Source organism: Rhinolophus sinicus, chromosome 8 (assembly GCF_057876585.1).
Source record: "Rhinolophus sinicus isolate RSI-liver-muscle chromosome 8, RSI-T2T, whole genome shotgun sequence".
Classification (NCBI taxonomy): domain Eukaryota; kingdom Metazoa; phylum Chordata; class Mammalia; order Chiroptera; family Rhinolophidae; genus Rhinolophus; species Rhinolophus sinicus.
In genome coordinates, this window is record NC_142508.1 from 56,569,552 (window position 1) to 56,595,760 (window position 26,209).

The 26,209-nt window shown below is 42.4% G+C and overlaps 1 protein-coding gene across 4 annotated transcripts in view; it reads right to left on the reverse strand.

Moving 5' to 3' along the window:
* LOC148757584 (uncharacterized) overlaps positions 1-22,654 on the reverse strand; it is a 76,611-nt gene extending 53,957 nt beyond the window's left edge. For all 4 annotated transcript variants that reach the window (XR_016022029.1, XR_016022028.1, XR_016022030.1 and 1 more), the window contains exons 1-2: positions 22,438-22,654; positions 6,867-7,029 (exon numbers count right to left, since the gene is read on the reverse strand). Coding sequence is in view for 1 of the 4 variants with exons in the window: in XM_088800221.1 (XP_088656347.1) it covers positions 6,867-7,029; positions 22,438-22,458 (184 nt within the window). In the remaining 3 variants the exon portion in view is untranslated. The remainder of the gene's footprint in view (positions 1-6,866; positions 7,030-22,437) is intronic.
* Between the last annotated feature and the right edge of the window lie 3,555 nt (positions 22,655-26,209).

Consider the following 26,209-nt stretch of genomic DNA (forward strand, 5'->3'; position numbering starts at 1 on the left):
ACACGTTAAATACCTTATAATTTTATTTGTCAGTTATACTTCAATAAAGCTAAAAAAACAAACAAACAAATATTAAATATATAAATAAATATTACAGGTAAACCCCTGGCGTGGGAATTCCAGTTCCCACTTGATCTAGGAGGAATCTGAAAAGGGGACCTGGCAGAGGCATGCCTCCAGGAAATGGGATAAGAATAGAGATTGATGCCCAAGACCTCCTGTCATGCAGGGCGGCCTGCAGGGTCTCTGCTCCCGCTCCCCACATAAGAATGCAGGATATGGTGAGGCCAAAAAGGAACACCCACGGAGTCATAGGTAGGGGAGTCACACCACTATATTCTCGCTGGCGGCTGGGTTGGAGACACAGGGAGCAGGAGCTACACCGTTTGCAACCCTCACTGCACCGCTTGCAGGCTCAGTCACCATCTTCTTGCTAGCCCCCATTTTCTGCTAGCGTAGCCACGGCAGTTATATTAGTGGCCAATGGCTCACTGGTTACAGCTGACGGCCAGCCAGTCACAGTTGATGGCCATTTACTACCTGAGCCAGCACCTTTCTATGTGAGGCTGAGAGCCCGGAAACTGCTCTTTGGGGCTCTGTCCCCACACCCCCAAATGGGACTGTGCGTTCTCGGGTGCCTTGTAAATAGGACAATGTTTTATCAACGCCAGTACTAATTGCCATAATTATTCGTTGTTCAAGTTATTATTACTAGCCATTTCAAAATAAAATCTTGTGACCTTATAACACCAAACACAACCCCAGACTTCCCTCTCTCGGAGCAAGGAGCCATGTTAACTTTTTAGGCATTGTGCCCTCGTATCAGCCCTCCACGTAGCGTCCTGCGGCAGTGTGGTGAGGGGAGGGGACTAGCTGGCTGGAGAGCCAGGCTTTTCCGTGAGTACCAGTACTCTGCAGTGTCTGAGATGATAAGCAGAAGAAGATTCCATTGGCTCCCCTGATCCAGCCATCAGACTTTAGCCAAACCAGAGCCATCACGAGACCCCTGAGGCAGCGATGAGCAACAGCTGCTGGAAATCGAGGCTTCTCGCCCCATCCACGCAGTTAACCACTCTTCCTAGCAAAACAAAATGTTCCCGTTTATAATATTTTTTTTTTTAAAGAAAGTCATGCGAGGCATTAGAGTGGTGCTGAAGCTGGTTGTGTTAAAAAACTCCAAAAATGATAACAAATGTTTTTATTTTATTTCATTTTATTTTCCAAACCATATGGACTTGCCAGCTCAATGCATCACTGCTTGTTTATTCTAGAGCAGCTGTCGGCACCCTGATAATGCTATAGTATCGCTCAAGTGCAGACTGCCAAACCACAGTATATGGAAATCATCTCACAAATTGAAAGAAAAAAAAAATTAAACTCTACTTCAAGTCCGATTTCAGCCATGAACTTCTGCAAGGAAGGGGGTCGGGTAGGGGGTGTGGAATCCTATAAATAGTCTTAACATTCAGTATTGTTTTAACAAGGATAAAGTGTGACTGCTCTGGTTAATCACAACTAGTCTTTGACCTTTACAAAGGTACAATTTAGGTTTCATTGCCAAGTGCAACTTGGTGTTTTCTTCTTTTAATTGCTAAACTATGATTCAGAAGTCAGCCACAAGAACACAGTTTGGAAACTTGATTCCCTATAGGTTTTAGGCACTTTTTATGTATTTATTTGTTTTGACCATGAAAAAATAACCACTCATGACAGGGATAACCAGCCAAAGGCACACATTTCAGCCTGCTGTCCTAGAATCACCCGAAACTTTTATTAGAATCAGTTGACCAAGTCCAGGCCATGTATCCTACATAGAGAAGAAGTTAAGCCGAGGATAGCACTACAAAGAAAAGTCCCCTCGTTGGGAGGAAGCAGGCTCTGTGAGGATGGATAGACTCTTGCACTTCTAGTTGGCCTCTGTGGAACAAAATCCTACCTGTGCCACTTCTTTTACTGCCTGTATATTATGTCGCCAACAGCTGAGAAGAGGACTAGGCAGGAAGAGGAAGACAGATCCTAGGTGAAGTCTTCCTAAGCATGAGGCCCTACATATCGTCTAATTTAATTCCCACTGGACCTCACTGAAACAGGCAAAATTATCCCCATTTTACAGATGTAGGAACTGAGACTGAGTTGGGAAGCATCTTGCCCAAAGTTGTTGTGGGTTGACTTGTGTCCCCCCCAAACAGATGTTCAAGTCCTAACCCTTGGTACCTGTGAATGTGATCTTATTTGGAAATATGGTCTTTGTGGATATAATTAAGATGCAAGTTAAGATAAGGTCATACTGGAGTAGGGTGGGCCCTTAACCTAATACATCTGTATCCTTATAAGAAAAGAGAAGAGACACAGAAACGGACACACACAGAGACAAACGCCATGTGAAGACATAGATGTACACAGGTGATGACGTAAAGACACAGAGGGAGAACGCCATGTGACAATGGAGGCAGACATTGGAGTGATGCATCTACTAGTGAAGGACAGCCAAAACAGAAGCCAAGAAAAAGATAGGGAACGGATCCTCCCCTAGGGCCTTTAGAGAGAGCAGGGCCCTGCCAACACCTTGATTTCAGACTTCTAGCTTCCAGAACTGGGAGAGAATACACTCCTGTTGTTTTAAGCCACTTCGTTTCTGGTAATTTGTCACGGCAGCCTTAGGAGGCTAATACAAATGGTTAATATGATTTGGACACCTTACAACAGCTGTGTATCCTTTACTCAAAGTGAGAAGCACTCTCTGTGTAGGAATTCCAACACATTTCTAAGAATTTCAAAGATAAATGGGAAACACACAACAGGGAATTGATGGACTGAGGAAGTCCCTCCATGACTGCCCTTACACTGCCGGTATTGAGTGCGTTCTCCATGCCACAGGCTGCCAGGTGCTGAGGATTCGGACATGCGTCAGCCAGGGTCCCTGCCTTGGAGAGCAATGATCCCGTGATGTGGGTTGGCATCATTATCCCGAATGTATGGATAAGGTCCCTAAGAATGGAGATGGAATTGGAAAGGAGACAGTAGGAGCTTAGATGCCAAACTCCAGTACAGGCTGGAGCTGGAGACAACTCCTTAGAATCGGGGATACATAAAGCAGTGCTTGATGGCTGTGTGGGATGAGACCAGCTGGCAGGAAGAGGTGGCAACTGAGGAACAACTTTAAGTGAGGACCTCTAGCAATTATGTCCACATTGGGGGAGGGGGTGGTCAGGGGACACTGAAGAGAGAGTCTAACTGGTGCGGAAGCCTTGTGTTACCAAGAAGGGGAAGTCTTGAGCCTTCCCAGGAAGGCCTCGGATGGCGGGTGACTAGTTTTGTGGGGCTCTGGTAACCTGGGGCAGGTTTTGTCGAGAAGATAGATGGGCAGAATGCCCTAGCTGGTTCTGAATGACTAATCTAGCAGGAGAGGAGCTCACGGAGCCAACGGCTGTGTCCAGACTCATGTTTGCACAGTGGCTTTCTGAGATTAGTTTATTTCTCTGGAACGGGTCTAGCCAATTCAGTTCCTAGGGATCTACAATCATTTAGCCAAACCTGTGGGCTCCCTATTTGCTCATCTCTCAAGGGACATCACAGCATCCTCTAAGCACTGACACAGGTCATTTTGATAATGTGTCCCGTCATCTCATTTGGCAACAAAAATCCTACCCGAACAAAATCCTTCCCCAATCTGGAAGCCCCTGGGTAGTGGGCTTAAGGACTAAACCCTTCTGCTTGCATGGAAATTTCTCTGGGGCTCTTCAGAGTTTTAACATTCACTTAGCCAATAAAGTTGATTCCTCATTGCATGTTATAGTTCTCATTGCTTCCTGGGTTTCAGGCTTACACCAATTAGTACGTACACAGATCTCCATGTTTTTCAGTAAGCTTATTATGGGTGTATTTTATGTCCTTTTTATTAAGCATCTATTTTGTCAGGCACCATGTTAGACTTTTGCATCCTTTTGAACATGTGTACGTTATCTCATTTCATCCTAACGACATGAAGTGTGATGGTCCCAATTGTACCAATGATGAAAGCAAGACTCAGAGAAGTTCAGAGCTTTGTGCAAAGTTAACTAGCTAGTAACAGAGAGCATAGGTCTCAAATACTGGCCTTTTGATTCCAACCCCTATATTTTCACCTACTACTTTGCCTTTCCCAAAGATTAAAAGATAAATAATGTCCTTTATTTCCTGGACCATAAAAGAACAAGCCCATGATCTATTTATTGGCTTAGAAAGTGAGAAACCCCTCTCGAAAGACCATGGTCCTCTGTATCCTGTAGACTGCCAAACACACAACACACATACACACACAAGCACACACACAGCTGAGCCCATAACCACACCCTCACCCTGGGAAAGGGCCCAAGAAATAGCATGAAGTCAAGGTTGCCAATTTTTTAATCCTTTGACCTAAGAAAATATGGCAGATAAAAATCCTCACAATGTGTCTCAGGTAGTGATTATACCTGTATCGCTCGCCCTACATAGTAGTAACTGCTTTGATGAAAAATTGTTTGTGATTAATAACTAGTAATCTGATGCGATTTAAAAGTCACTAGCAGAACTTCTATGGAAAGTAGTTCTGTGGCATTTTGGTTTATAAAATGAATAGTCCTCTTATAATTTGTCCACTTACAAATTATGATTATTTTTTTTTAACCATAATTATAGGAAAGTTGTGACCTTCCATCTGTTAAAAGGGTTGATTATTTCTTTTTCTCTTCCCCTTCTGAGAAGCATCTCTGACTTAAGGTTTCTCAATCCCAAAATATTAAGAGATGTAAAGCTTCTGAATCTCCATTATATTTTTAACATAAACTGTTTAAAAGAATTTACCTCCAGTTAGAGTATGCATTCCAAACCTTAGGGTCTCAGTTTTGTCATCTGCAAAATGGGATTAAATATTCTTTTCATTAGCCTGTGTTTCTGATAGTCAAATGCTCTCACGTCTCCCTGGCTGTCTAAGACAGAGTTGTGATTATGTAGATGTCTAGCATTAAACTAGAAATGATGGAAGAGTCCCTCTTTCCGCACAGACAAAAACGATGAAGTCTAACTCAGAAACAGAAATGACAATAAACAGATTACTAAAGCCACCTGGTTTATAACACGTCTTGTACACACACAAACATTACATTGAGCTGCATATAATTCACTCATTGGGGTCCTCACTAAGGGCTTAAACTAAGAGAGAAGGAAGGAATCCAAGGAGACAGCAGCCATTAACAAATATCACCCCCTTTCTACAGTCCCACTCAACCCGACTCCAGATAGAGGCTGTGGGAAGCTGATGGAGCTGTTTTTGGGGAGGAAGAAGGAATGGGCTTCTCGAAGGCAGGCCAGACCACGCCTTTTCAGTAAAGTATTGGTTTACAAGTTGGCCACACTGACGGCTGACTTCCCAGATGCAGGTAACATGCCCCCAGGAAGCAAACACTGGGCAAAACACATGAAGAGGTAGCTTTGGTCAGAATTGCTGGATGGGAATCCAAAGACTGATCAGATTTACTAAAGACTGATCTGAAATGGTAAAGGTTTGAGTTTTATTTAGTTGTTAGGTCTGCCCAATTTTTCTGTCTTTGTCATAGCTTTGTCTTCTCTGTAATAGCCAAAAATAACTTTTAAAAGCATAACTTACACTTTACTGTGCTTCCTCTAGAAAATGTATGGAATTCCTTAGGTCTCCCTTTTCTTATCTTTAAAGAAAGCATAAGGTTTCTGTGAGGATTAAATCCATACACATTCAACACTATCCCCGGTCCACAGAAAGCATGCAATACTTTGGATGCCCTTGTTTCTTTTCTTAGTAATGGTGATGGTGGTGCTAATGGCGCTGATGGTGGTGGTGGTGATGTGATGATGGCAGTGATGGTGGCGTTGATAAGGATAATGATGGTGGTGGTGGTGATGGATGGTGGCAGTTGTTACTGTGATAGACTTGAAACTAAGACATATTCTTAGTCACTGTCCTTGATTCCGTTTCCACTCTTCCATCAACCTCTACGTCCATTCAGCCTCCAACCATCACTCTTCTCATAGTGTCCCCATATATCTACCTACCTGATATAAGTCTATCTTGCTGTCTTCCTTTCTCCCTATTCTTCCCAAATTGAATTCTCCAACCCCAGACCCATTCTACCTGCCCCACTGAATTCAAACATGATTCATGACCCTATATCTGTACCATGTCCCACTATTTTTTTCTTCTCCCTTTCTTCTTTTAGAGTCACTATGGCGCTTTTCATTTCTAATCAATCCATGCCAGGACCACTGGCTCCTAGGAGGCAGCCAGTATGAGACAGGTAGCTCTAGCTTGCTACTCCCTCATGGTTTCTCACCATCTACCATGACCCAACCCTCACTAGTATGAGCCCCCCGCATAATGGCTCCCAGGGTCCAGCATAAGCATTTTACATTCCCATAGGGTCTCTAGCCCAACTAGAATGGTGACAAACACTCTCTGCTGGTGCAGCTAGTGATCTCTTCTGGGTTCCAATCACATTGCTAAGCTCCCGATGACCATGGAACCCTGGCTGAGAACACTCTCCTTCATACGCTAAGGGAGCAGCCAGTGATACTTAGGGCAATATGGTAGTTAACAGTACAAGTTTTGATGTCAGAGAGGCCAGGAGTTACATCCTGATTCTGACACTGTTGGATGACCCCCACCTTGACAGGTTATTAAACACTACATATCAACTGCCTCATCTATACAAGTAGAGGTACCCGAACCTACCTCTCAGGGTCAGTTAAAGATGAAATGAAACGACATATTTAAAATGCTGAGGTTAGCACCTAGCATATAACAAATGTTCAGTAAATATTGCCCACAGTTGTTCCGCGTTGGCTTAACTAAATAAAGTATAATCCAGTAATACCTTTTATAAGGATCTTTCCTCTTGTCCGGCTCCACAAAGATGCTGAAGACCAAGGTGACATCAGATGACAGAGCCAGCAGTAGAGGCCCCAGATCAAGATCCTGAGACCTCTCAGATAAGCAGAGGTGTGGGGGAAGGAAGGTACAGTATGTGGAGATGAGATCTAGAAAAATAAGAAAATTAGGACTCACTTAAATTACCTTTACCCAGCATTAATCACAATGAATGCAGCATGAGGTCTATTTTTATACCAACATTAGAGGGCAAAGCCAGTGGAGATGTTGAATTTCTTTTTTTTTTTCTCCTTCTCAAATTACTCAGGACTCAAAGTAGAAAAGATGACCTGTTGGTTTGCTGACTGGATATTTTAGGCAAAGTCATGAGGTACTGACTTTTCTTTCCCCAGGACAGAGTAAGGTGATGCTTTGTCAACCACTTGGCTAATTTCATTGCTGTTGACAGTTGATCCTAATAACGTGCTCAGTAAAGTAGGCTGGGAGCTCCTAGCGGATCCACTCTGGCTCCTGGATTTTCCATACAGGCTGTCTCCATTGATCAGATATAATCGAATAATGGCTGAATTCTGCTTCTCGATGGGCCCTATAGGCCATTCCGTTATGACATGACCAAATTGGCCACAGAGCATTCAATTTGTTTTAATGGCCAACACAGAGGCAATTAAGCAGATTGACTGTGCAGCGATCCAAATTGTCCATTAAGAAGGTGGCCGGAATAACTGGACCAAAGGCATGTACCCCCCCCACCCCACCCCCATCCACTTATTTTGGGATGTCTAGACTTAGCTGCGCCTTTAATTTTCTTAAAACCCCTATTAACTAGTTCTGTTTAATGTTGACACTACAGTTCTTTAGAGTGAAGCAAAGCAGGTTGGGAAAATAAAGAGGGACTTTTAGGATGATCCTGAACTTTCTGATCTGAGTGAGGCAATAAGAAGTAAGCACCGCATTCAAACTCTGTGGATCTAACAGGATATGAGAAATTAAATGCATCGGTGAAGATTGCTACTAATACTCGTTTTATGAGGACAGATTTATCTTTCCACATTAGCAGCCCCCAAGGTTGTGATCTGTCTCTATAACATGTACCTGCATTGGAACAATTGACAATTGATTTCATCTGTTCCTACTTTGCTAATTCAATCTGCAAAGGAGAACTCTTGCAGGAATTTTAAAGATGAAGAATGCACCTGTTATATTATGGAACACAACTGGTCTTTGAGTATGTGTGTGTTTAGTTACATGCATTTAATTCCTTTGTACAAATATCAGACACACTATATAAGAAGGCTAGTTTATTAGGCAGGAATAGAATGTGTCTGCTAAGATGTTTTTGCCTGGAAGTTTAGCAGCAGAGGACTAGTTTTGCCAAAAGAAATAGGCAAAGATGGGTGGAATCAACCAGAACTACCATCAACTTTTATGTTGAACATGTTTAAAGGCCCTATTTTCCATTTTCAATGGCACTTTTCCTTTATATATTTGTCATCAATAATCATCGGGCAAAACCAAAGCGAGAACATTAAAATAGAGTAACTAGCAAATAAATACATCTCAACTTCTTTCCAAACAATAAATTTCTCCCACTGCTAAAATTAATAGTATCTTAAGTACATATTGCGTTTGGGGGCTTTCAAAACACATTTTCACTACAGTCTCATTGTATTCTCTAGTGTTCCTTCTAAGTCAAGTGTGGCTATCTCCACTTGACTGATGAGGAAAGTACTGAAAAATGAGTGACTTACCCAAGATTACATGGTTATTAGTGGCAAAGAAAAGAACCAGGGCTGCTGGCTTTTAGCCTGGGGTTTGTTCTCGAGATAGACCTGGATCCCCTGGCTGGAAAGCTGTATCTGCCTGATGGTAAGGAATGGCCAGTTGTCACACTGACCATCTATACCTGAGTATCTCACAGTCTTGGAGGAGAACAGGTCACCTCAGCCTCCCTGTCCCCAATGTCTCAATTCTCCTGAATCTAAGCAATTTTCTTAGTGGCAATATGGTGTCAAGGTTAAAAGTGAAATATAGATTTGAATCCAGTCTTCACTATTCACTAGTCGCATCTCAGCTCCTCATTTTCCTTGGCTCTAAACTAAGGATAACAACAGTATCTACTTCATGGTTGTTTATTATCTCCTGACATGGTTTGTGGTTTCTCTCCCATTTACCGGTATATCCTAATTGGACCACCTATGTCCAGTGAATACCTAGCACTCGGTAAGTATTTGTCGAATGTATAAATGAAGACTAAACAAGAAAACAATGTCAAATGCCTCCCATATAGTCATAAATGATCAATACATGTTCATTATTAGTAATAATGGTATTAGTAATGGATTCCATGAGAAAGATAAAAAACCTAGTTTCTGCGTCTTTAAAATGGGCTAAATGATATTGTTGTCTTAGGGTTTTTGGAAATATTCTAGAAAAATCTATGCAAGATGCCTGGCATGGTATTTATTGTTGTAACTATTATTAGTAATATTAATATTTATTAGTATTAATATTAGTATTATTTAGATGTTCTGGGATCCCTCCAAGACTTTGTATGCCAAGAGAAAAATGGAAACAATTATTAGCATTCCTAGGTGCTCACCACACGCCAAAAGTTCTGCTTACAACACAATAACTAGCGTATGTAGAAAACATCCCTATTTTGTAGGTTGAGGAAACTGAGGCCCAGACCTGTACAAGATCATGGCTGGTGGGACTTTTTTCTCTAAAGTCTTCAATATCTTTTCTGACTGCATGTCAGAAAAAGCTCCTGCTCAGCTAGTTGCTATTGCCCCTCACCACTTTGGAGCATATTGTTCTCTAGGAATTAATGTGAGAGAGAACTCTGAGAGTGGAGGGTCATGGAAGGACTATTAGTGTTGCTCCCTCAGGTGGAGGAAGTGGCTAGAAGTCATATCAGACACCCGGCATATAGCAGGGACTCAGTAAGTATCTACTGGATGGATGGGTGTCGCCCTCCTCAGACAGAGAGAGGGTCGGAGGACAGGGTTCTCAGGGAATGGTCACCTACCTTGGGTCCCAAGCAAAATCCCAGAGACGCCAGGAGAATCTTGAGCACAGTAGATCTACGATATCACTATCATAAACACTTTTGAGGCCATAGCTCCTATTTTCTTTCAACTTAGAGAGAAGGATTAATTTTGTGGCCCTAAGTTAATACCTTCCCATCTACCCTAACGCCCAGCTCCCCCATGACCATTCCACAGCCCCGCCCCCGTGGTCCCCATTTATAATCTATGGCAATTTTAATAACACCTGTGAAGCATGAGACACCTTATCAACCCTTCTCTTTTCTTCTGGTGGCACAATTAGCCAGATGATAAAGCTCTTTAAAATGAAAGAAAACACTAAAAAGTATTGATTTTCCACAGAGCTGTAATAATAAATGTATCATTCCAAACTGACATGGGGACTAATTTAGAAGGGATGCATAAATCTAAAACTATCTGTGTGCAGTGACATTATTTTATAAAGTGTAACAAAAATTTATATATGGAAGTTTGTCTATCATTAAATTACTCAGTTTGGATTTCCACTAATAAAATATAAGGACTCGTTACTATATTAGGCAAGTCACTCCTATTATTAATTTGTTAGATAAATGGCTTCTATATCTTGGAACTTTAAATGAAATGGAACTCACTAATCCTAATTGCCTTGCCTTCTACCGGAATTTTTTCCCATTAGTTCAGCATGTTTTGTTTTGTTTTGTTTTGTTTTTTTCTCTTTTCCATTTGAAGAGAGGAGCCTTCTCCAACTTAAAGCCGTAGGGTATACCTCCCGGGTTTATTAATTATCAGGTATTCATTCAGAGGGGTTAATTAAGCAATAACTTTCTGTTGACTGCCGTATACAAAGAATAAAAGGCTTGACTTCACCAGCTGATTAAGCACCTAATCACGTGCCTTCACTTTCCTCCCTGTGGTTGGGGGAAATAAAAATCTTTGACCAGTTCTGGCCTGGGGTTGCCAGGCCACTCAGGAGGCCAGTTAAAACTAGCTTTTTATTTACAACACAAGCCACCTTGAATTTATCCAAAAAAGCGAAGGGACTCCTACTTCTTAGGGTTTCTGAGGGGAAATGTTGTGCCCAGAGTCTTTTTTAATCATCACTATTCTTTCTTTTCAGGCCGAAGCTTAAATATTTTCATGTTTCCTCCTTCCAATTGCTAAAGATTCTTCTTCTTCTTCTTCTTCTTCTTCTTCTTCTTCTTCTTATTATTATTATTATTATTATTATTATCATCATCATCATTATTATTATTATTATCATTATTATTATTATTATTATTATTACTGTGGCTTCAAAAATTCTGTGGCATACTTTTGAGCAGCAGAAGGTAAAAGATAATTTTTTTTCACCCCTCTCTAGAAAGTTTGTTGGAATTAAAATAAGTCAACATGAGAACGCCACATGCCAGGCATGAAGGGGGAGAGGGTGGTCATTTGGAGTTTTTATGGATAATTTTAATTTCAGAGCACATCTACTCAGGTTCATGCTCAGTGGTTGTGGTTCGCAAAGACAGGCAGAAGCCTGCCATACGTGCGGGGATGGTGGGCTTTCTGAGGGCTGACCAAAAGCTCATCAAGCAAGAAAAGAAAGAAATGAGTGTCCTCTAACATGACTACGTTAATCCAGCGTTTAGGAGGGAAGAAAATAAAGCAATTTTATTGCCAGGGTCTTGGAAGGCTCTCGAATGTTCCTCTGGGACGTAACAAAAAGGAAAGCTCATGAAAAACCTACTCCATAGAGGCTTCTAATGCTCTAGCTAACCCTACCTGACAATTAGGTGGCAATGGGAGAAAATAGGGAAGTGCACCTAAGGGGTGGCAATCCCATCTGGCTGCAGGAAGCATTTGGAACTTTGTACTATCTGCTCAGCTTTTCTGTAAATCCAAAACCATTCTTCGAGTCTATTAATAAAGATTATAAAAATCAATGTAAAATAATTTTTAAGTACATAAAACAAAGAAAGGCATGCCTTACTGACGACACGGCCAGCTCTCACGAGCATGCCTGGATCAAGGGAAACCTCAGTCTGGCAAATACACTAAGATGAGTGTTGAAGATCACAGTCTCCTGCATGTTCATTCCCTGGGTCTGTCCACATTCTATCGTGGAGCCCATTTGGCCAGTAGGAACATCCATGCCTTTAGGGTCCTCAGATCAAATCAGGGCCCTTTCCGAAGAATGGATCCTTCTTATTGCAAAGTCAGGGACTCGTGAATCTATGGCTTCAACAGGCAACCCTCTCTCTAAGGCCGTCCTTCAGTCACACCACCCCACGCTGGAACTGGGTTGGAGAGGCCATGTTCACTGATGCATGGAAGTGTTATAAAAATAGTTCAGTGTTTCCTCTGTGCCAGGCTCTGTGTTTGGAGTAAGTGCCTACCTTGAGGAAGCTTCCAGTCACCTGGAGAAGTCGGGGGGCGGGGGGCTGCCGCCCTACTAGGTAACACCAAAGTTTTGATCTATAAGAGGGACCAAGAGAATAAGTGGTGAAGGACAGGAGGGAGATACAAATCACCATAAGAACCAAGGGGAAGAGTCTAGAAGGATTATATTCACATATGGGGGTCTCTGTGGTACACAGAGCTGAGGTGCCTCCTGTGAACCCGCAGTCCCCTCTTTCTGCCTCATCCCAGGCCTGTGGGGAAAAGCAAGCCTCAGTCTAGCATTTAGGAGAACAAAGGAGAAGCAGTTGTGACCCAGAGACTACACATGTTTTCCTTAAGCAACCACAGGGACAGCCTCTTTGGTGAGTGCACTTACCAGATGGCTGCAGCGTGTCAGCTGCTTCCAATCAAATCTTGCACCACTGAGTTGGTGCATCCCACACACTCAGCAAGATTCTGCTGAGTGGAGGAATTAAAAAAATAAAACGAAAAAACCCAACAAAACAAAAAACCTTATTTTGCTCCATACCTAGAAAGTGTGCTCTTGGGGTTTGGAGGACAGAATCCAAAATCAACAAGAAAATATCAGAAGAAAGCAATGAAAAACTGAAGACAGCACCCTGTCCTGGGCCATGTGTTTTGTTTTAAGTTTATGGTGCTGGAGTAAAGGCAAGGAAAGAAACTGGTTCTTCAAGTCGGTGTGGGCAGAGACAGGCAGGAAAGGGGTGGAAGAGGACAGAGGGGAAGCTGGTGGAAGAGAGATGAAGGAGAAAGAGGGGAAGAGAGAAACGGAGACAATGCAAGATATTTGCAAGGATCACAAAGTGCTAAAATTCAATTTATTACAAATATTATTTTGCAAGTTATAACTTTTCTGGCTTAATTTCAGGTATGAAGAAAAACAAAGACTGAATTCATTCAATCATATATATGTCGTGTGTGTGTGTGTGTGTGTGTGTGTGTGTGTGTGTGTGTAAATACTGTGCTCATGATAGGAACTCTGGAAAATACACTTTAGTAGAAATTTTAAAACATATCACCCATATCCTACCTCCCCAAACATAAAATGGTTTCCTTTTAAAGAAATAGCTGGATCAACTGTTTTTCTGGGAAGGGGAAGGGAAGAAGGCAGTGAGGAATGAGACCATTTCTAATGACATGGTTGTATATGATGCTGTGTGGTTCCCATACCTCCCTGTCCACACACACACACACACACACACACACACACACACACACTAAACCATAGCCCCTGAGTTTGAAATATTCCTCCAACAAACAAAACTAGTAATAACCCTCTCCCTCTGAACCTGAATTACTTTTTTCAGCTTCTTCCTAGAAACAGAATGTCCTTTTGGGAACTGGGACAATGCTTGCTGAATTGAACACCCCTAAACAGTCATAGGCCCCTATGAACAGGGCATTGTAAAAACACACAAGTTTTCTGGGGATGTTCAGTGTCATTCAGTGGTGCACACCTAGCTATGTCCTGGAGCCACCAGACCTGTTCACACCTGCTTACCATTCCAGAACACAGAGCAGGGCAGATCTGTTCCTCTAAGACACTTACAAGAAAGGAAAGGAAAACTCGGCTGTGGAATGAGTCTTTGATGTACCCCACCCCAAGCCCTTCCAGACAGCGGAGATGTAAGGGGGCTGATGGGCGCTTTGGTTTGGTTTGTACTCACTAAAAAGCTTCCTTCAATGCTGGTTTGTCCTCCTCCCCCAGCCCCACGCCCAATCACACAAACATGAAAGGGAGGCCCAACAATCTTCTTATAAATGCAAGTGAAAACGATTACTTAGGTTAGCCACCTCCCGTCATCCAATGCTTTCCGAAGCCCGGAGATTAAAATCCTGTAAGATTCAATTTCCGCATCTATAACATGGGGCAGCTCACGGGGCAGTGGAAGGTTTAAAGAGATGGACAGATGCAACTGGAACCTAGGTTCCCCCAGACTCTGCGCTCCCCTCCATTGTCCTCCTCCTAGTCTGCACAACCCAGATCCAGCAACACTCTTCTGATAAAACGTGGTTTGGCAGCCTGTGAAATTATGAATGTTTGGATTTGGAAGATGGCGAGGGAGAAAATGAAATTGCATGCATATGAAGTAAAACCAGAAGCTTGGGAATTATCTGGCAAAGGGAAGCTTGATTTGGAAAAGCGCTCCTTTGTTTTTACATTTTTCCAGTATAAAAAGCACCACCAGACAGGATCAGAGTACTGAAATGAAACACGACTTTTTGGTGGGAGAACCAGAGTAAGAACACCGAACCTTCCCAGGAAAGAGGAAGAGGGGGGCAAAGGGAGAAAGAAAGCAGGAAGGAAAGCGCTGCTCATTCCTGGAACTGGGGTTGAATGCAGACTTCCAGATCCGGTCAACTCTTTGCCCAAAGGTGACAGGACTTGTGTATTCCTGCAGCCAATGGTTAACCATTATGAGGTTGGTGTAAAAGGAATTGTGGCTTAAATACGTTCAAAATAATCGCAAACACCGCCATTACTTTTGCATCCACCTAATAGAAATCCATCCATAAATTTTGGTCCGAAAGCTGTAATTTTTCCTCTGGAAGATTGCTCTATGGTGTAGAGATTTGGCCTTGTTTATTTGTTTGTTTGTTTTCATTCTTATAAGATGCTAAAAATGCCCTGGGACTCACTGTTGACAAAGGTTGCTAAGTGTTTCTAAATCAGGATTTCAGTGGCGTTTGTTGCCATTATACGAGTATGTAAGCTTTCTCTGAGCAAGAATACTGAGTGTGAGGAAAAGGGCCAGGATGCAAATATATTGGGTTGGTGCAAAAGTCATTGCGGTTTTTGCAATTGTTCATAACTTTTTAAACCGCAATGACTTCTGCACCAACCTAATATTATCCTGTTTATTTCATTTTAATTCAGTCAAGACTTTCCTCAGTCATTTAAGACTGCCAAAGGCATTTTAAATATTACAGGATCCCAGTGTGTCTATATCATTATTCACACTGGGTCGCTCGTCCCTTTACTAGTGTGGTCTCTAGTCTATAATACACAACTAATACGTATGGAATGAGAGGATGAAGGCATGATAGAATTAACTGTAAGTGGTTCCAAGATTCTGGCTCTTTCTGTCTTCAGCCCACTCCCCCAAATTCCCATTTCCTAGAAAATGTTCCAAGTATGCCAAAACGGCCTGGTTTTAGGCGACCTCTAGGCTAACACTGGCTTCGCTCCCCTGTTCTCTCCTTAAATCACCTGGCAGAGTGCTTGTACCCTTCTCCCCACAGAGTATATCATTTGTAGGAGTATTTTTTTCTAAGCCCCTCTGATTGCAAGAATCACCTGCGATGCTCACTAAACCACCACTTCCCAGGTCCTTCCAGTATATTTCAGTTGCACATTAGATTATACTGGGGAGCTTTGAAAACTGCTGATGACCGACCAAGCTGTCTTCCAGACCAATTCCGTCAGAGACTGAGGGTGTGGGATTCAGGCATCAGTAGCTTTAAAGCTCCCTGGGTGATTCTGGGTGCAACCAAGTACCAATGTCAAGATTGTGATCCAGCACGTCTGCCCTGGAGATTGTATGAGAGATTGCATGCGAGTACTCCAGGTGGTTTTTATCATCACGGAGAGATTTTAGAAATATTGGGCTACAGTCTAGGGGCGAGATCAAGCCCTGTTTCTGACAGGTGGGTCAATTTCTCATAAGACTGGTCAGTTGAATTCCCTCGCTTATATAGTTCAGTAAGTGGTCCAGTGGCAAACACCTGATCAAGTTGGACCAATCACTTTCTCTCACCTGGGATATTGGAAGGGGTGGCACTTGGTTGCAGATGGTGTTGTTTGTAAGAAGACGTAAAGTAGATTTGAGATGGTCATATTTATTCCATTGCATGGCGAAGGTGGGCAAGGAGGTGATAAAAACCTTGTGCAGACCTACAGCGAGCAGAGGAGTCACGAGAAGAAATATGAGTAAATAGAGAAGGAGGAGATAGAGAGAGAAAAATATCCTTAGATAACAAAAGCTTTCTTTCTATTCCTGGTTCCAAATCCTCATGAGGCCGGGTGCCTGTTCTACCCACAAATTCATGAGATACTCCTCAATTCTTTGTATGTGTTATGTGTTTCTATATATTTCTTTATATTTTCTAGATCAAGGTTTTCTTTCTTGCATCCAACAGATCCCTAAGACACCAATTCCATAATACATGAAATCTACCAATAGCATATTCCAATCTGAAAATGCAGGGACCAGGAAAAATGATATGTTGCAGGAATTCACTCTGCTCACCTGAAACAATTCCAATCCTACTTTTGCTATATTTATCTTATTAGATCATCCACTAAGCCTCAAAGCTTACATAATGGAGACAGACAAGCCCACTAGCTGTGTAGACTTGGAGACATCAAGTAGTACATGATTTGTTGTCTCCAAGTCTCAATCTCTTCTTCTAAATATAGGTGTATGCGCCTCATCCCAGAAATGGGATAACTAGAAAGTGGCTAAAACAGGCCTGAGTTTACAGCAGATGTTCTAGAGATGCTACTCTATTCCCTTCTACAAAGTGAGACATAAGCACATTTCCCAGAGGTTAACCTGCAATTTAACAGATTTTCTGTAACAAAGTCAAAGACGTGAGGGGGGTAGGATGATTAAAGGAAGTCGACACAGGCTTCTTTCTTGCAGTCCTTTTCAGAGCTCTGACATGCTAGTGTGCACTGTGATCTCCAAAGCAGGGATATGATAGGTAGAGATGCCACTTATCACGTAAGGTTACAGAATCCTCTTACTCATGGAGCATTTCATGGGACTGTTGTCGTGTAGAACACACTGTGGGATATTCTCAGCTAGGCCTGCCATTTTCAAACTGTGCTCTTTGGATCTTGGTGGTTCTGAGGGATAACCAGCAAGGAATCTGCAAAAAGGATGTGGATGGTGATGGCCAAGTTGAGTAAAGCTCCACCGCGTTCGCCTCTCCTGGGAAATCTTCCCACCCCCACACCAGGAACTAAGTATCTGAGTCTGTAACAAAAATGCAGAAAAGGTATACGTACACTTAAAAATCATTGACCTTCACCAGAGCTAACCAATTCAGAAATAATTACAAGGAGACATATTCACCACTCTTTCCTGAGCCAAATAACGAATGCTCCCTTATCTGTCTCACGGTCCTCTTTTCCTATTACAAAGCTTGTTTTTTCTTTTAAAGTCGGGTTTATTGAGCTGTAATTTATAAACAATAAAATTAGCCTTTTTGCATTCAGTTATATAAATTCTGACAAATATTAGTTGGATAGCCACCATCATAATGCAAAACGTAAGATAGTCCCAGCACCCCAAAAAGTTCCCTTGTGTCCTCTTTCCATCCTCAGCTTTTGTCATCCACTGATACGTTTTCTATTCCTATAGTTGTTCCTGTTTTGTTTTTGTTTTTTTCCTTTCCAGAATGTCATATAATTGGAATCATACAGTATATTTACTTTTGAGCCTGGCTTTCTTCGCATAACAATGCATTTGAGATTCATCCATGTTGTTGGATATATCAGAAGTCTCAGAAGTCTGTTTCATTTTATTGCTGTCTTTCATTGTATGGATATCACACAATTTGTTTATCCAACCACTAGTTGAATAACAGTTGAGTGTTTTCTGATTTTGAGCAATTATGAATAAATCCACTATCAACATTTGTTTCAGGTTTTTGTATATGTTCATTCCTCTTGGGTAAATACTTACGGATAGAATTACTGGGTCAAATGTAAGTATATGTAAGAAAGTGCCAAACTACTTTCCAAAATGGCTGTACCATTGTGCATCCCCACCAGCAATGTCTGACAGTTTCAGTTGTTGCCATTCTTGTCAGCACTTGGTATCACCAATTTGATTTTTTTCTTTTAATTATTTCAGCCATTCTAATAGATAGGCAGTGGCGTCTCATTGTGGTTTTAACTTGAATTTCCCTAATGACTAATGATGTTAAGCATCTTTTCATGTACTTTTTTATCATCTCTGTCTTCCTTGGTGAAGTTTCTATTCAAATATTTTGCCCATTCTTTTAGTAGATTGTTTTCTTACTATTAAGTTTTGAGGGTTCTTTATAGATTCTCTATGGAAATCCTTCATTAGATATTTATTTTGCAAATATTTTCTCACAGCTGTGGCTGGCTTATTCACTTTAACAATATCTTCTAAAGGGCAGACTGTTTTTTGTTTTTTTTTTATGTCGTTTTTTTTAATGGATTGTACTTGTTGTGTTGTATCATAGAAATCTTTGTCCAACCCAAGTTTTCCTCATATCCCAAAGTTTTTTCCTATCTATTCGTCAGAAGTTTTACATTTAGATCTATGATCCACTTTGAGTTAATTTTTGTATATGGGTGCAAAACATGGACGAATGTTCATTCATTTTGCATGTGAATGTCCAATTATTCCAGCACCATTGGTTGAAAAGACGATGTTCACTATTGATTCATTATTTACATCTATTTCTTCATCTATTTTTAGTAGCTATCTTGGGTTTACTGCATACATCTTTAAATTGTTGCAGTCAACCTATAAATAACATTTAACCCTACATGTATAGTAAAAGAAACTTACAATAAACTTCTAATTCTCTAAGGTAGGCCTGTGCATGTTGGCCTCAAGGGTGGGTTTTCTGTATGTTCCTGTCCCTCTTTGCATCTGTGGTGGGTCTTGTGTGAGAGCAGTTTCCTGCCCCTCTTCAAGCAGCAGATCATTGTTGGTATTGGTGTGATACGGGTCCCAGAACACTTTCATTGACCAGATGCAGAAGGAATTTGTCTTTTAGCCTTCCCGCAGCCTTAATGGACCTTCACCTGTGCACTGGATGCTACAGAGTTTGCTGCCCCTGTCAAGCAGCTTAAGGATTTTGTTCTATAGGGGAAAGGGTCCAGACGGGGCTTTCTGCCTTCCCATGGTGGCAGTTGCTCCCCTCCTTCATGCCTGCACCCCCCGAAGGAGGTTCACGATGGTCTACTGCTTGCCTCCAATTTTATTTGAGCATCTGGTGGAGGTCCATGTTGAAAATCCTACAAATGAGTGAGAGCTCCCATTGTATCTATGGTTCCTTGTGTTTCCATACTCTCCTGATAGCCTATACTCAATCTTTAGCAATTCATTAAATTTTTTAAGATGGTTCCTGGTGCTGTTTCTTCCCACAACCTGCTATGTGGAAAACCTGTGTTCCCATAACAACTTTCCTTGAAGAGGCCTGCGTTCACTTGGAAATTGGGCTATTTGGTTGCCCGGTAGCTTCAGCTCTCTCATGGATGCAAGAAAAGTTAGTTCATCTGCTTTTTCTTGTTGCTAGGGTAGGTACAATACTCTGTCCAGCTTTCCATACCTGGGTGGAAGTGGGACACCCTTTCTACACAACGATTTTAAGCCTCCAGCAAATACCCCCTTCTCTCTTAGACAAAGGATATAGACCAGATCAACAGTTTGCTTCAATGTCCAGCCAGTCATTCACCAGCTAATCAAATTGAGCTCAATCTTTCTGAATTATATGCATAAGTATTGATTGATCCTCGTGGACTATGTGTTGCTATATAGACACATGAATCTCATTGTTTATTATTTCTTCTAATAGATTTCTAGGCAGGCAATTTATGCTTGAAATGCTTTTGACGCTATTTTAATGCTTGTGTTTACTTTTTAAAGGATGGTAAAAAAAAAAATTTAGTACTTGTATTAGTGCCTTAGGGCTGCCAGAGTAGACTACCACAAACTAGCTGGCCTAACACACAGAAATACTTTTTTTCACAGTCCTGGAGACCAACAGTCAGAAGTCAAAGTATAGGCAGTTTGGATTGCTTTTGGAGGCTCCTGAGCTGTTCCATGCCTCTCTCCTAGCTTCTGGTGGTTGCCAGCCATCCTTGTGTTCTTTGGTTGGTAAATGCATCATTCCAATTCCTGCCTCCCTCTTCACATCACCTTCCTCATTCTGTCTCTGTATCCTCTCTTCTTCTTATAAGGACACCTATTGTGGGATTTAGGAGCCACCTTAAATCCACGATCATCTCATCTTGAGGTCCTTAACTTATTTATATTTTCAAAGACCCTCTCTCCAAATAAAGTCACCTTCACAGGTTCTGAGGGTTAGGACTTGGACATATCTTTTGGGGGACCTACAGTACTACCAATGTATGTTTACCAGGTCATACTTCTTGTGCTGTTTTTATAGTTATAGTTTTGCATTCCATTGAGTCATTAAAATGAGCCACTGTGGAGCCATAATAATTTGAATGATTTAATCTGCTACTTAGGGATTAAGAAGAACTGAATTTATAATTCGTATCTTGGCTAATCCATTTACAAACTGAGAGACCCTAGGCAAGTTACACCAGGACTCTGTGCCTCACTTTTCCCATCTGTTAAATAAAAATAATATTACCTACATTCTCTCAATGTTGTCTGAAGATCAAATTAAATGAGACCACATAGGCAAAGCAGGGGTATATACGAAGCACTAATAAATGTTGGTGACCTCCCCCTTGGACCCCATGTTGCTATCCATTAAATCTGCAACCTCTCCCCACATGAACTGATTACGTAATGCTTCACGGCATTTTTCTGTTTATATAGAAATGAAAGCAAGAAACAAGCCTGGAATGGAAGTCAGGAGAAGTGCATTCTAACCCAAATATCACTACCACCCAGCTGCTTAACCTGTAGTTATTTGTCACAGTTCTCTGGACCTCAGTTTCTTTAAACGTAAAATAAAGTGCTCCAAAGTTATTGGCATCTCTGAGTCCTTTACAACCCCTATAATACACGATTTACATCTTGGTGGTGGAATAAGTGTCAGAGAAACTTCCAGACTTTCTTCTCATTTATTCCAGACTTTCACACCATTAGTGATTCACTGATAATCTCTTAACTCAGTAAAATCAACACAATCCACAGAATAAAAACCAGGCCTCTCTTTGCCAGGAAAGAACACTCGGATTTGGGGGTAAAACAGATGCGAGTATATGTGTACTCAAGACATCTCCTCCCAGAGGACCTGGCACCACCCCAACCTCCATCTCACACAGACCAGCATTTATGTCCACTCCAAAACCTCCCAAGTATGTATTTCATAAAAGCAGGGCCTGGTTCAAATCCCCTGTAAAGTCTCCAAAGGGAAAGAATAGAGTCAATAATCTGGCTGTGTCTGTGTGTCATAAATTCCCCAATCCCGTTCCCTCTCCCGATAACACACGTAGGCGCACGCACACACACATAAACACAGCCATAAATATATACACTCCCATTTAATAGACTGGGGGTTCAAATTACAGTTAGTGTCATAAAACTGAGGGTGTGTGCAGCAGTGTGTGTTTGTGTGTGTGTGTGTGTGTGTGTGTGAGAGAGAGAGAGAGAGAGAGAGAGAGAGAGAGAGAGAGAGAGAGAGTTACAAGCCTCCTTTACTTGAGGTCCTAAGTTCCCAAAATGTGTGATTTCTCTGAGACATGTAAACTGTCCTCACAGAACTGTCCTAGAAGCTTCATACCTAGATGCAGGGCTGGTTAGATAATTTGCATGCCAAGTGCAACATAAACACATGGGGCCCCTTCTTCAAAACTTGTTAAGAATTTCGAAACAGAAACAGCAGAGCACGAAACCTAGTGTGAGACCTTCTACCTGCAAGGCCCCGTGCAATTGTGCAGGTCACGCTCCCAGGAAGCCACCCCACCTTGGTAGCAAATAGTGAGTCTGGATCAGATTCTTGCAGCACAGCCTATTTCTTTAGGATATGACACACTGAAGTGTGCTTGTGGACGTGGGTAGCATCACAGAAACCCACCGGTCTCTGGAATCAGACCAGCCTGGTTTGAACCCTGCTAGACCTGGTCCTAATAGAGTCACTTTGGATACTTCCGTTCATCATTTAGAACTTCAATTTTCCATCTATTAAATGGAAGTGGGCGACCCGTTTCCCAGAATTACAGAGAATTAAATGCAATAAGACATATAAACCACCTGGGGCAAACCCTGGCACACAGTAGGTGTTCATACTGCCCTTTTTTCGGGCACAGATTTGCAGATCTGTTCAAACAAAACAAAACAAAAAACTAGGTATTCAAAGTGAAGCTGCTGTAAGTGAAGGTTGCAATTGGTCGCTGGTGATTATGGCCCAGTGGGATTTGAAACCCTGACATACCTTTTTTGAGTCTGTCCTCATTTATCTCCAATGAGGTTTCTCTCCTGTGGCAAGAGATGACCTTCGGAAAAGGCCCTCCCTTAGCGTCGGAGTTTGGGGACTAACCCAAGTACAGCTGAGAATGAAGACAAGTTGCAAGGGGGAGGGGAGACAGAGAAAGAAACAAAAGTTAGCGGGGAGTTTGAAGAGTCCCCGGGTTTGCTTTCTTGGCAGGGATAGAAAGCTTTCTGGCAGCCAGGTTCCTGGAGCAGGGCCGGCGGCTCCGCGGCTTCCATTGGCCCACCCGCGGCTGTTGCTACGCGGATGGACCAATGGTGAGCAAGGGGCATCCGGGCTCCTCCCCTTCCCTGAGCCTAAAGCAGAAGCGGGGGACAAGGCAGCCGTGCGCTCCTCCCCACCTCCCTCCGTTTTTTGTTGTTGTTGTTGTTGTTTTAATAAGGAAGGGCCAGAACAGAGTTGGGGGCGCAGCCTGGGCGGGGCCGGACGCCTCCCTGCGCCTCGCCCCGGGAGGCTGGGCCTCTGGGATGGTTCACCTGTCAGACTAGTTCCTCCTCTCCCGCGCTCCGCTTGCCCTCCTGGCTTTGCACAGCCTAAAGGCATAGGGTGGGACGCGCGGGTTGTTTCATTTATTTATTTTTCCTTCCTGGTACGTGTGTGTTTTATGTTTTAATAACTTTATCAACTCGGTGAACTTGCGCGAGAGCACCCTCCGCTTCTCTTGCATCTGTCCTTCGTCCCTGTCTCTGGCCTCTGGATCACTGCCAAAAGTTGTATCCCTCCTTCCTCCACTACAACCCCAAACTCTCTCTCCCCCCCCCCCCCTCTAGTCACTGAGTCTGGAGCATCTGCATTGAAGATCAGTTTTCTTGCTCCAAAGCAGAGCCTCCGATTAGAAAATGGAAATTGCCCAGGAGGGAAAATTCCCAGGCAAGAGCGAACTGGGATGTATGCAGCACACCGTGCTGTGGATTAATCAAGACTATCCTTAATAAAATCATATTAATAATATCATTTGCTGTACCATACACTATGCTTACTTATCGCAATTGCCATGTTTCATCCTATTTAAAGCTTGTTATAGATGGATAAACTGAGGCACCGAGCAGTGAGACACTTGTTCCAGGTCTGCAGGCAGAAGCAGGACTTGAACCCTAATATGTCTCCTCCCGGAACCCTTGGTTCTCCCCACGTCCCTGTGTTGTTGCACAACTCTAAGACTGCCCATGTTACCATGGGTTTCCCACCTGGGCATGTGTCTCAGTGGAGTTGGTACCACCTACCCAGCCCCACCCAGTCCCATGTGCACCCAATGAGCATGTTTATGACCCCAGGCCTATCCTAGCCCATCACTAGTTTAACCCTTGCATTTTATGGGGATCTTCCTCAAGATGCTTCCTTCCAATTCATTGTTATGGCTTCACCATTGTGGTGGTCAATAGGGCCTGTGAAAATTATCCTATTTAAAGGTGAGGAAAATGAGTCACAGAGAAGCAGTGCATCTGGCCCAAGGTCACACAGTAATACTGTGCAGGACCTAAGAGCAGAACATAAATTTACCCTCCTCTCCCTGCTCCCTAGATAGCTTCTCTGCTCTCCAAGAATGCCTATGGCCTAAAAATTATGAATTTAAAACAACAACAAATTGTAGGGACTGGAGATACAGAAGCAAAAGAAGAAGAAAAAGTCAGTGAGAAATGAAATCTACTCTAGTCTTTGTTTGGAGACTGCCTGAGAAGTGGCCCCCAGCTGGGAGCAGGATTGACTGGTGGAGGAGCATCTACTGGCAAGGCTGATACCTACCTGGCAGACAGCTGCCTACCACCCCAGCCCTTGTTCGAAGCCTGGCACCAGAGGGAAGCGTGTCTGTACCCAGTCTGCTATTGCCTAATAGGCTCAGCAGAAAAGCCCCAACGAGCCTTCCCTCTGCCCTTCCCAGGGAGAACAGGATCTGGACATATTCACGTTTTCCCTAACACATAAGGAGCCTGAGGGATGTTTCTTTTCTGATGACTTAAAGGAGATGTGTTTGAACTCCGTACTCAGTATTACCCAGCTGATGAGAGCGTTTCTAGCTCCACCCATCCCCAGAAACATAGTAACATCTCCTTCCTTAAATCCCCCTAGCTTAAAAAGCCTAGACGAAACCCTGCTCAAAATCTTTCATTGTAAAGGTTATTTTCTAAAACTTTTCTTTAAAATCTGTGGAAAACAAAAATCGGGATTGGAACAAATCAGATTATTGTGTTTGTGGAGGCTGATATAATTGCTGGCTGTTGTCCCCAGTGTCCCACTATAACTCTTTAGACAGCCCTAACTTTTCATGAATGCTTACAAAATAGCTTGCCTCCTGATCACTAACCTAAACTCTTCTTGTTGCAACTTCTGCTCCCTCCCAAGTTTTGTCCAGTCAGTGAGACACTTACCTACACAATGCTTTTTCACTCCTGCTTTCAGTATTCTTTTTAGCCAAGAGCCCCACAAGTATCCTGTATCCCTTCCATAATCATTTCCTTGGAGTATGCTCTGCTTCAGTGCGAGGTAGTGGGGATTCCCCCCCATATTTACAGTTAAGTGGGAGAAACACTATTACCCAAATCCCATCAGAAACCCAAACTTGCTGTTATTCTTGTCATGAAGGGAGCATACATATGAATACATACATAACATAATCACAGAGTATAATAAAAGGACTTAAAGTCATTTGGAGCAATCAAGACAGGCTTCATGGAGGAAATGATGTTTACGCTGAGGTTTCATGGATGGACATATTGTAGAAGTAAGGATGAGAGTGTAGGAGAAGAAGAACCAGCAGAGGCAAATATCCTCTGTTGGGTCTGACATCCACATGCCCACTGCATGCAGTTAGCAGAGTCTGTTGCAGTCTAATCCACTTTGCATAGATGGGAAATTACTTGTTATTGAGACTGGTAAAAATTAGCTTCTCTTAGAACATTGGTCTTCTCCCTAAGATAAGAGATTAGGACCATATGTTTAGGCCTGTTCTCGCTAGGTGGGTGTACAGTTCACCAGAGGGATAAAATCAACACATTTTTCACGGCTTCCATAATCAGGGAGTGGGAATATTGGAGTCCTACCGATTTTTGCCTTCGCCCAGCATAGCTTATGTTAAGAAATTTTAAACTTTCCATGCCCCTCCCTGAACTGAAAGACTTTAGATTCAAATGCCACCAAGATTTATTAAGTACTGAGTAGAGGCCTGGTATTTCCTAAGTATGACCCTCTGGGAACCTTTGCAACAACCCTTGGAAATGGAACTTTTCAACCCCTTTCTGCAGATGGGAAAACCAAGGCCCAGAAAACCCCTGAGTCCTGACTCCAAGTGTGTGTCATGGATTCAGAATAGGATAAATTATTCTTTGACAATACACAGAATGAATGTTTTATGTCACATTATTTGGACAATATTTTAAAAATTCTTACACAGTATTTGATCTATAACACTCTCTGAACTTGAACTTCCCCTTTAATAGTTAAGTCACTGCCTTTTTGATGAAACCAGGTTGACTTTCAGATCCTTGATTATTCAAAAAAGCTTTCACCTTCAACTCTTCCAATTGGCCCAAACAGAAAACATCACTTGCATACGATGATTAATTACATGTTTAAACAAAGGCAGTGGACAGAAACAGAATCAGGTGTACTAACAATAAAGCTCCCTACTTAGAGATGATACCAACCCTGCAAATGAAGGAAGAAATCAGAATACCTTCATAATAAACATCATAATCTAAGTGTCTAAAAGCCTTTGAGG